The 15,007-nt window shown below is 39.9% G+C and overlaps 1 protein-coding gene across 2 annotated transcripts in view; it reads left to right on the top strand.

Moving 5' to 3' along the window:
• Positions 1-6,126, top strand: part of RAB28 (RAB28, member RAS oncogene family) — an 83,865-nt gene extending 77,739 nt beyond the window's left edge. For both annotated transcript variants that reach the window (XM_032223894.1, XM_032223893.1), the window contains one exon: positions 5,856-6,126. In XM_032223894.1, the coding sequence (XP_032079785.1) occupies positions 5,856-5,948 (93 nt within the window). In that variant the 3' untranslated portion in view covers positions 5,949-6,126. The remainder of the gene's footprint in view (positions 1-5,855) is intronic.
• Positions 6,127-15,007: the final 8,881 nt, after the last annotated feature.

The following is a 15,007-nucleotide window of genomic DNA, read 5'->3' on the forward strand; positions in this document are numbered from 1 at the left end:
CCATCTCTGGCTCTCCAGAGATCATCGATCAATGCGACCAAAGCGGTTTCTGTGCTGTAACCGGGTCTGAAGCCTGACTATCTATAGCACAGCCTGAAAACTACTTTGCAGAGTCAAAAATCCCTGATTAAACTATAGATTTAATGAAAAATCAATGGACAATGAAGAATACCAGAAATTTCAATAATAAACGAGTACGTTGAACTTTTCAAGACCATAAGAAAACAAATTCAAGAAGAAACACATCAGTTTAACATGAAGCTTGTGAAAATGGCAATTGAAGAAAACAAAGAGATTAATAGACCAAAATGCAAGTTTATAAATTCAAGAAAGAAGATATTTGCATTAAAACATGAAGATGGCTCTGCGTGTAGAACAAGACAGGAAATGTTAGAAATATTGGAAAATTCGATTCAGAGCTATACAAAGATCAAGATCACTCAAAAGTAACAACACCCAGGAAAGAGGAAATGCTAGACATCCAAGTAGAGGAAGTATCGAGTGCCATAAATCAGTGAAAAATGGCAAAGCTTCAGGAAATGACTGCATTACAATTGAAATGCTGGAAGCTGGTTGTCACGGTTTACCGAGGATACTAGCAAAACTATACTCAAGATGTCTCAGAGAACAAAAAATACCTATGCATGGGCGCAAGATGATTTAAAGAACTATTGCCCAATAAGCCTTCTTTCAGTCATCCAGAAGGTTTTCCCCAAGATGATAGGAAAAAGAATATTGAGAACATTAAAGGGTGTACAGTCAAAGAAGCGGGCATGGTTCAGAAGTAGCTACAGCATAATCACATCCAGATTTTTCAGCAAGTCATTGAAAGACACAACAAGTACACCATGCAGTTTTCATTGACTATGAAAGATGTTTGACTCAATATTCCAGCAAGCTATAATCAAGGCATTGCTCAACCAAGGCCTAGACACTGCTTACAGAAACTTACTGTCAACTGTCCATTTGGTGAATCCAGAAAAAGAAACTCCTGGGACATCATTTTACCAAGAGTATAAAACTTTACTGAATAAACCACAATGGCACAAAAGAAGCAAAACTAGCTCTGGTTTTCCCACGCAAAAGCAAGCGTAGCTTTTCTTACAGGCCACTCATAGTCCAAAACGTCCACCAATCGGATCTGTTCATTTTGTTATAGGAAACTGTAAGGACCTGCCCCAGCTGGTCCCTCAGGAAAGTAAAACTCTTGACTCCATTGAACTGGATCAAAAGAACATTTACTGAGAGAAAATGGTTGCAGTAAAGTCAGGCAGAATCTGAACTTCCTGCGCAAAGCACAAAGCAGTTCTTTCATTCCCCAAACCCAACTCCATTGACCAGTCCACCAACAGCCAATGTGATGCTGCAAGGTTGTTTTGAGAATGTTGAGGTGCTAGGCAGATAAGAGGTCACTCAAGACAGCCATTGAACCAGACTGAAACTGGCTGTGAGGGCGTCCGCTTCATCTCGGGAGACAGTCTCCCTCGTAGATTCCTAAGCTTGCAGCAAAAGCGAAATCATGCAAATAATGCCAGCCTCCCTCCCTCCCCTCCAACAGAATGGCAGGACAGGATGGTGGACGTAACATGCTGCCCCCCTGAGCAGCGACAAACAAAACAAAATAAATAGAGAAAAAGATAAAAAAAAATCAATTAGGTTTATGAGACTATTGGTTATGAAAACGTTTAAAAAGTCTAGAGGCCCTAATGTGGCGGTGGTCAACCCATTCATTTTGGGTGTCAGGAATTCCTTCCAACCCACTAAATATTGAAGGTTCCCCCTGCACCCACTGCACTTGCTTGGGTGAGGGCCTCCGTGGGATTTTTAGTGCCTCCAGGTCTTTATAATAAGTCCATACCTCAAGAGGCACCTTACTTTCCTCAAGGAAGAGCCTCCTGGTTAAAAGTGCCCAGCGCACTGCATAAGTCTCTTTCTCCCATTCTGCCCATCTTTGTTCGGTGTCTGATAGTTTTTTAGAACTGTAAATTCAGGGTTGGAGCTAGCCATGTTCGTTTTTCTGTACTAATAGCCCCCACAGCCACATCATTCATGTCAGTTTGAATGATGAAAGGTTGCCTCAGGTTCAAATATTTCGTGACCAAATACACCATATCCTCCACTCTAAATTCTCTCTGGGGGCTCCTTTCTGACCTGCTTGCCTCTTTTGATTCTCCAATGCCTCACATACATGGCTTTCAAAATACCAATCTAATCAGCTAATGATACTGAGGATGGGGTCCCTGTGGGAGCTCTGGCATAAGCACAAACTCTGTCCCCATAGCCACCTTGAAAGGGATAAAACCTGTGTTACTGTTCACCGAATTGTTATATGCTGTTCTGACCTAGGCTTCCCCTAAAAGCATGAGGCAGAGTCCTGGTCCTGACAAAACCCCTTTTATTAAATGAATGTGAATGCCTCTCATTCACATTTAGCAAGGCCTGGCAAACAGTCTTTCAAATGAATATTTATGACTACAGACCTTATCTATCTTGGAAAAATCCATGTAAATATTTTCCAAATGAGGTGCTGTGCAAGGAAAGACTGGGCACAGAGCCTCTGAGATTCACGGACAGATCTTCACACTCCTGAAACTAATCTAACAAATTAGTTAGGGATTAATTAGAGATTTTAATCAAGCCTATCTAAAGTCTGTTCTCCCTAAATTTGTGCAGTATGTGCAGTGTACCACCAGAGGTAAGAACACTCTAGACCATATAAATCCGTCCCACAGTCTTTCAAAATAGTTCACAATTACTGATCTTTATCAGGCTTGGAGAGTGGTCCGGTCGATATCTTTCAGATGCCGTAATACTTGGGAAAAATGCAAGAATGAACTAATTTTCTCCTGCAAACACCCCTCTCCTTTTGCTCCTCTTTTATTCCCTATGGGAGGGGCCATTCACCATCCACCTGTGGCTTTACTCCCAAGTCGACCCTTGTTCCTTAGCTGTTCCCTTTGTCTGGCAACTCTGTGCATGCATACACTGGGAACAGGCTCCAGCTGTTCATCTGCCTCACTGATGTCTGAGTCCAAAGGCAGCTGATAATTGTCAGACAGCCATGGTCCCATCTCTGCCTCCAACACGGAGCCTTCGTCAGAGCCTTCCCCAGACTCCAGGACTGGCCCATGTTCCTCCCCAACCTCCTCAATGTCCGAATCTGCTGCCAGCTCCACTGGCTGCTGGTGGGCCGCAACAGTGATGCCTTTTGGAGCCCCAGCAATCTTTATGCCCCTGATAAATAAGGTGCTGCATGAGCACCTCTATAAAGGTGTCCTTGTCTACTTGGATGACATTTTCATTTTCAGTGAAACCCTAGAAGAGCATATGAAATTGGTGTGCCAGGTCTTGAACAAATTCCTCATGGTTAAGCTGTACACAAAGCTGTCAAATGTGAATTCCACAAGACCATGATAGACTGCCAGCATCCAAGCTGATGCCAGCAATGTTGCAGTCACTACAGTTCTCCTACAGAAGAACGCAGATGGCAACTTACACCCCTGTGCCTTCACCTCCAAAAAACTCACAGACACTGAAAGGAGGTGGGTGGTATGGGAGAAGGAAACCTATGCAGTCCGATGGGCCCTACTGACCTGGAGGGAGTTCCTTGAAGGTAGCCATTTGAGGTATGGACTGATCATAAGAACTTAGAGACGTTAACACTCTCTGAAACAGGTTCGCTGGGCACAGTACTTTAAGACTGAAGGATGAGCTGCCAATAGGCACATGGTATAACAACAAGGAAGCACCAACAAGGGAGCACTAACCCTCAACAATGGACTGGCTTGGAAAGGATCCAAATTGTATATGCCAACAGCTGTGACTTCAAGTGCTGCAAAAGAGCCACAATTCTAAGCTGCAGGGTACTTTGGCTACCTGAAGCCCCTGCTTTTGGCCAGAAGACCAAAGATGAAGAAGGACATAAATGACTATATAAAAGGTTGTGCCACTTGTGCAGCCATGAAGAAAAGGCCAGGGAGATTCACTGGGTTACTCCAGCAAGTGGCAGACCCATCCCAACCCTGGGAAGAGATTGCTATGGATTTTATTGTTGGGCTTCCTAAGAGCAGAGAGAATATAATCATCTGGACCATGATAGATTTGTTCTCAAAGGAAGCCCATTTTATAGCTGGTCCTGGGCTTCCCTCCGTGAAAAAACTAGCCATTTTTTTTCATAAAACTTGTAAAACCTGTTTTACCTGCATGGGGTTCCCCGCAGAATCATTTCTCACAGAGGGGTCCAATTCACTGCTAAGTTCTGGAGGGAATTCATATGATCCATTGAGTCATCAGAGGGGCTCAGTCAACTTTTCATCCAAGTACAAATGGGGCGGCGGAATGAATGAATGCCATGGTTGAGCAATGTTTAAGGTGTTCTGTCATCCAGCAGCAGTCCAACTGGGCAGAGTTGCTGCCATTTGCTGAGGTGGCATACAATAATGAGGTGTATAGTAGGCTTGACCCCTTTCCAAGTCACCACCAGCATGGAGTTTGTCCCCATGCCTGAATTGCCTGGAAACCCCCCTCCCTCATCCATGTCTTTAAGTGAATGGATGCAGTCATTGAAGGAAGTGTGGGAGTGCACCTTATGGGAAGCAGCATAAAAGTCAAGCTGACAAACACTGCTCCCCCCATCCACCATTCCAAGTTGGTAGCAAGGACTGCCTATCCACAAAATACCTAAAATTAAACCCTGCAAGAAGCTGGGTCCAAAGTTTATAGGACCTTTTCCTATAGTGAAAGTGATAAACCCTGTTACCATGCAGCTTAAACTCCCCCACTTGCTAGGGAAAGTTCACCCAGTCTTTCACAGTAGCTTGTTAAAGCCAGCAGTAGGGTCCCAGATCAGGCTGGTAGATCAGGCAGCCCCAAAACCAGTTGTGGATGGTGTGGGACACATTATCTGCTAAAATCACAAGGAGGGGGGAATAGATAGGGTAGTATATTCAAAACAAAATACTTTTGTGATGACCCGGGGCATGAAACAGGTAACACAGCCTGCTGGCGCTCAAGCTGCCCCTTTATTGCTCCAAATTTTCCAAAATGCTCCCAGATGGTCATCCTGTTCCTCTCCTTCCCTGCCTACAAGCCGTCCCAATCCTGAAATGCCCTGGCCTTACTGGGCCTGCTCCTCCCCATTTCCCCCCCAAGCCAACCAAGCTACCCCCTTTATCTCTGTTGACTCCAGTTCCGGCTTGTCTTCCTTCTAGGTTCAGACTCTGACAAACTTTTAATTTTAATTAGGTGAGAACCATGGGAATATTCAGAATCAGTTTTCACCAGTCCATGCCAATACAACAGATCCAATAAACTTATTTTTTGAGGAATTTATCTGCCTCAGAGTTTTGTTTGCTATGAGTATGTTATTTGGAACCCTGACACCCTGTTTATTCCTCATATTTTGTGCATTGCTATGTAAACATTTGAGTCATTTTGGACTGATCCTGTCTTTACTTTCTACATAATTTGCTTTGTGTCTGCATTCCCCTTCTTCCTTACTACCTGTTTGATAAGTGTACATTAGTACTCATTAATAGTGAAAAGAAAAAATGCCCAAGAAACTGACAAATTTTATGGGCTAGAACCTCTTCAATGGAATAAAGAAGCCAGGACTGTCACCATTGCTTATGTATAAAAGCATTCAAGATGCTCTTATTTTGTCCTTTGTCAAAATCCTTATGCATGTTTTCTGAGAGAAAAGTAATGCAGTATGTCTGACTTGTTTTAATGCTCTACATTTCATAGCATGATCTTTATTGTGAAATATTTTATTAGCACTTTGAAACAGTCCCCCCCCCCCCCCCGGATTCACTTGCTTTAACCTCTTCTGTTTTTCTTTTCTTCTCTTTTGACAGAATGTAGTGAGGGCGGATATTGTAAACTATAGCCAGGAGCCTGAAACAAGAAGCGTTCACTCTCCTCGGAGCTCAATGTGTACAATTCAGTGAGCATTTTCTTTTTTGTACAGTGCTCCTTTGGCTGCCTTCGCCCAACAATGGAGTTGCCGGGAATGTTGTTTTAACAGGGAACATGACTGTAGTACATTTACAAGTATATATATATATATATATTGTATATATACAATATATACCATATTTTTCAGACTACAAGATGTTCCGAACCAAGCTTTTGGGGAGGAAAACAAGAAAAAAAAATCTGCCTCTGCCTCCCAACAATTTGCCTCCTTGCAGCAAACAGCAAACAGCCTGGTCAACTTCAGCACAGCCTTATTTAGCACGAGCAGCTGATTGGCAGTTGGATTGGCCTCCCGGAATACCGATGATCAGCTGTTCCAGGCTGCGGGGATTGCCGCCACCTAGCGCTGCCTCCATACACCCCATTTTCAGGCTCCATGAGTCCCGTTTTTTATCTATGCATGTCCTGTTTTTGGCCTACGCGCGCTCCATTTGTGGTCTATGTGCGTCCCATTTGCGGTCCATTCCAAGCAGTGAGGATTGCCACAACCAATTGCCATAGAATGGGATGCATGGAAAATGGGACGTGTGGAGGCAGAAAATGGGCATGCAGAGGCCAAAAATGGAACATGCAGAGGTCAAAAATGGGGCACATGGAGGTGGTGATAGGCGGCAGCGATCCCCAGAGCCTGGAACAGCTGATCATTGGTATTCTGGGAGGCCAACCCAACCACCAATCAGCTGCTCATTCTAAATCAGGCTGCGTTGAAGCTGACCAGACTGTTTGCTGCAAGCAGGCAAATTGCTGAGAGGCAGAGGCTGAAGGGTGTGGGCCGGTGTGTAGGCGAGGCTTTGGCAACATTCGCTCTGTAAGACTCTCAGACATTTCCACCCACTTTTTTAGGGTGGCGGTATAGTCCGAAAAATATGGTATATTCTTCTGAATAGTATTTCAGTAAAGGAGATTGATTTTGTGTAGAGATACTTTTACATATATTGTCAGAATGTATGAAGGGTGAATGCAACATGTAAATTAAATGGGATGAGAAGAGATTGTGAAATAAAGCAATGTAGTGAAAATACTTTGGCTTTCTCTCTTTGATTTTGTCCATTTTGTCTTTTTTCTTGTTAGAACCAGGAGACAGATTCTCACTCTAATCCTTTAGTCCTAGACATATTTATTTATTCTTTATCTCAAAATATAAAATACAAAACAAAGAAAAAGAAAGAAAAAAACAAACTAACAAACATCTGACACCAGCAAAACAAAAAACCATGTATACAAAAAAGAAAAAAACCCAAATATTAAATACATCTAATATTAAACATTTAAAAAGGCCACCATGGCTGAATGCTGAAAGATGCATAAAAAAACCCCAATATGTTCTCCTCTACATAGGTCTACAAATAGTTATAAACTTTCCAATCTATATTTAACAAAAATGCTACATATATTCCGTAAGCAGATTTCACTGGTGTGGAAATCAATTTGTCTAATATTGAATTGAACCAACATCTCTTCACAAGATATATGTAAAAAAAATCCAGTGAAAACCCCAAAAGATAACGCTAATCTTCAAATCCCTCTGATGATTGTCTATTATTGCATTTAATGTGTAGAACCATGCATGGCTTCCAGTCTCTTATAAAATTGTCTAATTTATTATTGCTAATCAAAGCAGTACATTTTGCCATCTCTGCTAATTTAAAATCCTCTCTTTGACAGTAAATATCACCCTTTCCTTCCGATGCTTAGCATAAACAAGTCTTGCAATGGTTACCATGTAAAGAAATAGTGTTCCAAACTGTTTTTCTATTAGTTTGTCCGTGATACCTAGACGAAAGGCTTCAAGTTTCATTAATATTTGTGTTTGAAACATTTCTCCATTGTCATTATTATATTTGTCCAATATGATTTAGTATACTTACAAGATTACTATATGAGAAAAGGTACCTGGATTTTGGTTGCGTTTACAACACTTTTGTGTCAGTTTTACATTTTTGTCAGTCTACATGGAGTCAAATACTAGCAGTACATAATTTTATAAAAGTTTTCTTTCAAAGTGTAATTCAAAGTGAATGTTAAACCACTGGTTCATCCATTGGTTGGTCTAGCATTATGTTGTAACCAAATATTTTTGCTCTTTTTACCATACAAACTTTTAACATATTCATCTTCCAGATTCAACTTAAGTAACATTTTAGATTCTCACTTTAATTCTTGTGATGTTTAATATTGGCTGCCTTTTAGGACCAGTTATTTTCAGTCATGTATTCATGAGGTCATCCTGAAAAAATAAAGTTCTAGCATTTTTATTCATAAAACAATTTTGAAGGGAAACATGATTAAAAATCTCATTAAACTGGACTGTGATTATGTACTTGTTAAAATAGAAGAAACAATCATTTTTTCTTGTTTCTGGTTTTTCCCACTTTGAAGTACTTTACCATAAAATTACTGCTAATATTTGTATTTACAAAATGAATACCCTTTTACTAGACTATTGATGGAGAGAGAACTTTCCATTGGTGTTTGGCTATTAAGAGCTAGAGCTATCATAAATCAGGACAACTTTAGTGGTGGAATATCAACAGGGAACTCTTCATACCAGTAAATATCCTATCCCTCTCCAAATCACTGTAGAGCTCTATCTTTGGCCCACTTTACTGTCTTGCCCACTGCAGTTTTGGAGGAGCCGAAGACTCCACCCCAGAGCTTTTCAAACTATTCTGCAGAATCCCAGAGTTCCCTGAGAACTTTAGTTTCCATGGAAGACAAAGGCTCCCTTTCCTGGTATCACTGAATCTTCAGAGGGTAACAGTGGTGGCAAATGGGCTCTCAACTTTATGCGTTGAGAGTGAAAAGTGTCATGTTCTAATCACATGGAATGCTACAATCCCAACACTGATATGTCTCTATCAAAGGACAAATGGAAGATGGGGTAGCAGGGATGAGATATGGGTCCCCTCTAAGATTTCACAGGAAAGATCGACTTCTAGCTGCTGACAGGTACCAAGTGGATCCGCACCAGTAGGAATGTATTAGGGGCTGTTCTCTGCATCATGTTTCCGGAAGAATTTAGTTGGTGTGCCAGGGATAAACCCAGAACAAATGCAGGAGGCCTGTTAGCTCTGTTTTCACTAGCAGAGGGCTAGCAAAACAAACTAAAAGCAAAACAAAACAAAAGGAGAAATGTTTCCCCTTTTGCATTTGAGCATCCAAGAAGTGACAGGAAAGGAGAAAGGAAAAGAGGAAAGAAAAAGAAAAAGAAGGAAAAGAGAAGAGAGCAAGGAAGGAAAAAGGAGAGGGGACAGAAAAAGAAGGAAGAGAAAGAAGAGGAAGGAAGAAAAGTCCTGTCTTAGCACTTGGCCTCCAGCAGCCCTTGCCATCTCCTTGTCCCCGCCTCCTGACCTCTCCTGGTGGTCTCCCATCCTATCGCTGAGGATGCTTTGGTTACAAAGCATCTTCAGCTTGTGTGGAGAGGGAATGGGCTTCCCTCTGACCCACACACTTTGCCCTCCTGCACACACCATGAGCAACCTGGCCAAAGAGCACAGCAGCAGCAGCCTTGAAGTGCTTTGTAGAGGATCTTGGAGTTCAGCTTCTGGCCCAAGCATTTTACTGAGTTTACTGCAGTCGGCATCAGAATATGCAGCTCTCTCTAGGGCTTTCAGTTGTGGTAGCTGCTACTTCTTTCTCTATGGCAAGTCTCTCTAGGCTTGCGTCTTTCTGCATTTCCAGGGATGCCTCTTGCTGCATTCTTTCAGATTCTTTCTGTACTCTTTCAGCTTCTAACCGTGCTCTCTCTCTTTTTTTGAAAAGTTTTTTTATTGTTTTTTATTTTATTTTTTTTGCATAATATTTTTATTTCCGTTTCATTCTATACAATCACATGTTTACTGTGCATAACCAGGGCATATAACATTGAGTAATAACCACAACCCTCACTTATATAGAAAGTGTCCCCTACAATACAAACTGAATATACCACCTTGACCCACCATACACCCTCTTTCAACCCCCTTCAACTTTCATTCTTCCTTCTCACATACCCCTCTACACCTACTTCCCCTCCCCCTCTATCTAACCCTGACCCTATCACTCCCTCTCTTAATCCATTCCCTCCCTTCCTTCTCCTCCTCCTCTCTCTCACTCTCTCCACCCTCCTTCTTCTTTCACTCAGCTCCTCCCTTCGGTATACTTCTATTACCTTCCAATATATTCGGTTTGTTCTGTTTTAACACTAACATTAAAAAGCCACAGTATACAAGTGCAATCATGTACCTTAAAGTTTAACACATATTATGTTTCCCCTCTCCCCCCCTCCCCCTAGATCCCCACCTCCCTTCCCTCCCCCTGACTTCCCAGAGACCATACATGGTATAACTTTTTGACAATCACCGTCTAGAATATCTCTACATTGATCTCAGCTTCAGTTTTTTTATTGTTTTAATTGAACAAAAACACACAAAAAAAGAACCATCCTTCATTACATCTTGTAGAAAGCATGTCGATTGGTTACAAATACATTTCATGTGTTTCTTCCACAATCGTTACTTATACTTCATTCATATTGAATTATATATTTTAAATCAAAAGTCTTTATGTATTTTACTATCAATGTACCACAATTCTCATTTCACTACAATTATTTAAACGTGCTTTTATCTGCAATCATTTGTATTTAAAGACACAACCACCAACTGGCATTCATTCGTAATTTCAATAAACCTCCAATAACATTACACCTTTATAACATATTCTGAAAAAAAATCAATTAACAAGATATGTAAGCATTCCCCACCTTTCCCCCCAACTCACTATTTAAAGCTTGTATCCAATTTGCTTTTACCAATACAACACATGTATATATCATTGAACATTATCCATTAACATTTCCTTGTTATTGTTGTAGTTAGCTAAAAATTATTTACTATTTATATCACATCTTCTCTCATCAGACCCAAAAGAAATTACACCTTTATAACAAGATCTAAACAAAAATTTATTAATAACATTTATAGGTCTTTTCCCCAAGTCCCAATTTACAATTTATATCCAAGTTACTGTTACTAGTTAAGGTTATCATTTCATTATTGTTATCATCATTAATTATATGTTAACGAATAAACATTTAATAACAATCTAAAACAAACTACAAAATACTAAAATTCCTACTTATTAATCACCAAAAATTAACTAACTTTTTATCATCAACTTTCATTATCAACCTGTATCTTTCCAGTGGCAAAACAGTCTTATCTCTCTTGCCAGTTGTTGTGTCAATTCTCTTTTTAACTCCTTTATAAAGTTTTTATAAACTTCTCTCCACACTTTATTGCTTGAAAGATCTCTCAGATAATCTCGTTGCCCTTGAATTGTTATTGAAATTAGCTTTTCTTTGGTTGTCAGACTTATTTCTGAAAAGGTTTCTTCTTAACTCCATCATTATCACCATTTTTTTCCTCCTGTATCTTGAAATCTGGGATAAAGCTCCAAATTGTCAAATTCACTTTTCCATCTTCCTTTCTTTCCAATTTCACCCATGTTTGCTCCATTAATAAGTTCATCTATTGTCTTGTCTTTATCGTCTATATTTTCATTCTCTTCTTTAATTTTTGGGGCTCCAACCCCATCATCTTTTGCTGTGAGAAACAATAGCCTATCCAACTTCTCAAATATCCCAAATCCTTCCAATATATTTTGAATTCCAGTCAGGATATTTCAAAATTTTAAGGTTTCCTCATCTGCATATTGATCCATTTTTCCAAAAAAAAAGGAGAGAAAAAGAAAAAAGGAATCTGATAGCCACTGCCACTCTAGCCTTCCAAGCCTCTTTTGTGTTTGTGTGTAAAGTTGACTTAAGCACAAGTTCTTTTGTACTCTTCAAAGAAGAAGGGTTCTATATTTTTCTTTCTTTTTCCTTCCCTTGCCAAAATATTTTCCAAAAACACCTGCGAAAACAATTCGTGCCCTTGGCTCTTTATCAGATTTTGTAAACCCTTCAGTTACAAAGTCAGTGAGATCAAATAAGAAAGAACAAAAGATACATTGTTTAAAAAAAACCTCCAGACTCTGACTTCCGAGTGGCAGATTCCACTTTTACATATTTGTCTCAAGCTTATGGAAAACAAAGGTCTTTAATGGAATTTAATAACAAATGGTAGGAAGAATTGTTAAAATAAAAAAGAAGATTTTAGTTCAAGCCAAAAGATAAGGTGACAAAGAATAGAGGAGGAGAAAAAAATCAATCCGTTCACTTTAAGAGGAGAAACAGGAAACATTACGATCACTTTAATCCACAAAATATCGTTACAAAGAAAAAAACAAAAACTTTCCAAGGCAGTCCAATAAAAATTAAATTCGCCGCTTTATTCTTTTACTTAAAGGACTAATTTATCTTTTTAAAAAAGTTTCTTTGGACAATTTTTCTCAGAATAGAAAAAAAAAACCCTCACCAGATAGACTCACTTTCACTTCCTTCCTTCCGGAATTGTCTCCGACTTTGTCAGCCTAGGACTGCCTGTTTGCCGCTGACTTGAAGCGCTTCCCTTGGGTCAATCAGGGACTTTGCGATGTCCCTGAGACCAGCAAGGCTTTGTCTTCCTGTTCATTGTCTCTACAGGACGGTTTAGGTCCAACTGGACTGTCCAGTGGCAAAAGTGTCAACGGCAGTCTCGGACTGTCGAGACTGCACGTTGTATTGTCGCGATGTTGGATCCTCCCCTCCTCCGATATTGGCTCCTCCCCTCCTCTCTGTGCTCTCTCTCTTTTCCTTTTCATTTCCATTGCTTGTTCAGCAAACGCTGCTCATGCTTTTGCTGCTTCAGCCTTTGGGCTGGCAATGGAAAGTGCATTACTTGCTGATGACTGTTTGGACAAACTAAAGACTTGAGACTTTGTCTTATATGAAAATGCCCAGCTCTGTCACATGGTGTCTTCTAGAGGTGCTTGACTGTAGAGACTGCTGTATGACCATATGCAAGCATTGGCAGGGTAGCAGGCCTCTGTAGAGTTGCTATCCTGGACCCCCCTTACTGGGTAGCTGTACTTCACTGTTCTGTTATATGCTGAGGGGCATGACATTAACCATCAAAGTTCTTTAAGTAAGGCTCTGAATTATTCTCTCCATCACCCCCAAAAGGACAATTTCCCTTGAATCTAATGCTTTAAGTTTCCATTGAGGCTTGCCAATTAGACAAGTCACATCATCTTTCACCTGCATGGAAGTTTTGCTTCTGCTTCTGCTGCAGGGGATCAAATACATTTCACTGACAGCAAAGGGTTTTGCATGTGATCAAGAGTCGTGGTGGCACAGTGGTTAGAATGCATTATTGCAGGTTAAGTTGGTCCACTGTCAGACATTCAGTCCTGACTAGTTCAAGCTTAATTCTGTCTTCTATCATTCCGAGGTCAGTAAAATGAGGGCCCAGATTGTTGGGGGCAATATGCTGACTCCGTAAACCACTTAGAGAAGACTGTAAAGCACTATGAAGTGGTATGTAAGTCTTAAGTGCTACTGCTATTGCTCTCATCTTGAACAGCTTGAACAAGTCAGAAGAGATAGCAATAATTAAGACAGGGATCTTGGAGTCCTAGTAGACAGTTATTTAAATATGAGACAGCAGTGTGCAGCAGCAGCCAGAAAAGCCAATGCAATCCTATGCTGCATTAACAGAGGGATAGGATGAAGATCATGTGAAGTATTAGTACCACTTTACCTCCCTCCCTTTTACATTATTATAATCTTTTTGCCTTCTATTCTGATATCGAGGAGTTTGAATCTGCTCCAAAACAGTCTCTGTTTAGCTTCATGTACATTACACAAAATCCTTGGGTCTTGCTCTAAATTTCCAATACTAAATTTTTGCTTTGCTGAAGAATTAGGCAAACTGAATGTTACTGACAATTGTATGAAATTAAGGCAACAAAACTGCATTTATTAATTATCAGTATACATGCCTCAATAATTCCATCTTTTGGAGAGAATCTACCCATTCTCTTAGATTTACTGATGGCATAGTTACAAATTCCACCTCTGTAGCTTTTTAAAGGGGTGAGTCCAGTGCTACTATGCACTGCCTTGTTGTATGCAACTTCAGCAAATGGCAGGAGTTCTGCCCAGTTTGATTGCTGATAGTTGACATAGCAATGTAAGTACTACTCCACTATTGTGTTAGCTCATTCCACGGCTCCATTCATGCTCAATTGAAATGCAGAACTGAGCCCCTGGGAAGACGTTATTAGCCTTATGAATTTCTGCCAGAATTTGGCCATAAATTGGACCCCTCTGTCTCATTGTTTCTTTAACCTCTTCTTCTAAATTTATTCTAAGTAAGTAACTATACAATTTTTAAATCATTTTTCATCTGTTCCCATGAGTATCCTATTTAATCTGAATTTTCCATATTAAAACCATACTCTTTAACAGCCTTCTCATAATCTTGTTTGTATTTGCATTTCTTTAAACCGTCCTATATCAATCCCTTGTTCTTATAACACTTTCTTCTATTTTAGTTCTCCCTGTGCTGTGATTTTATCTTTGTACATAATAACCTTTTTCATACTACTAATATTCAGATGTGTCAAAGCTTCCACCATTGAAAGCCACATTGGTTCTTCCATATAGTGCTTTTCTTTCACTTTTTCCCATACTGCGTATAAACCAATTCTTACATAGTGTCTCTGAAAATTACCATGTATTCTATTTTTCCCATATCACAAAAATGTGTGCCAGCCCAGTTGCATATCGTGTCCCTCCAAGGATAATAACCTTGCATTTCTTGATAATATCCATTCTTTTATCCACGTTAGAGATGCTGCTTGGTAGTATGATTCCCAATTTGGTACACCAAAATCCATCTCTAATCCTTGAATCTTGTAACATTCTTATATTAATTCTCGCTTTCTTTCCTTGCCAGATATATTTGCCGATTATTTTATTTAGTTTTTTGAAGTACTTTTCCCCAAGTTTTATCGTTACTGTTTGGAATAAAAATAATATTCTTGGTAATATATTCATCTTAATTACTATGGCTATTCTTCCCATTAGCGATAGCTGTACGTTTTATCATTTCTCTATATCCATTTC

The sequence above is a fragment of the Thamnophis elegans genome, chromosome 9, assembly GCF_009769535.1.
Source record: "Thamnophis elegans isolate rThaEle1 chromosome 9, rThaEle1.pri, whole genome shotgun sequence".
NCBI lineage: Eukaryota > Metazoa > Chordata > Lepidosauria > Squamata > Colubridae > Thamnophis > Thamnophis elegans.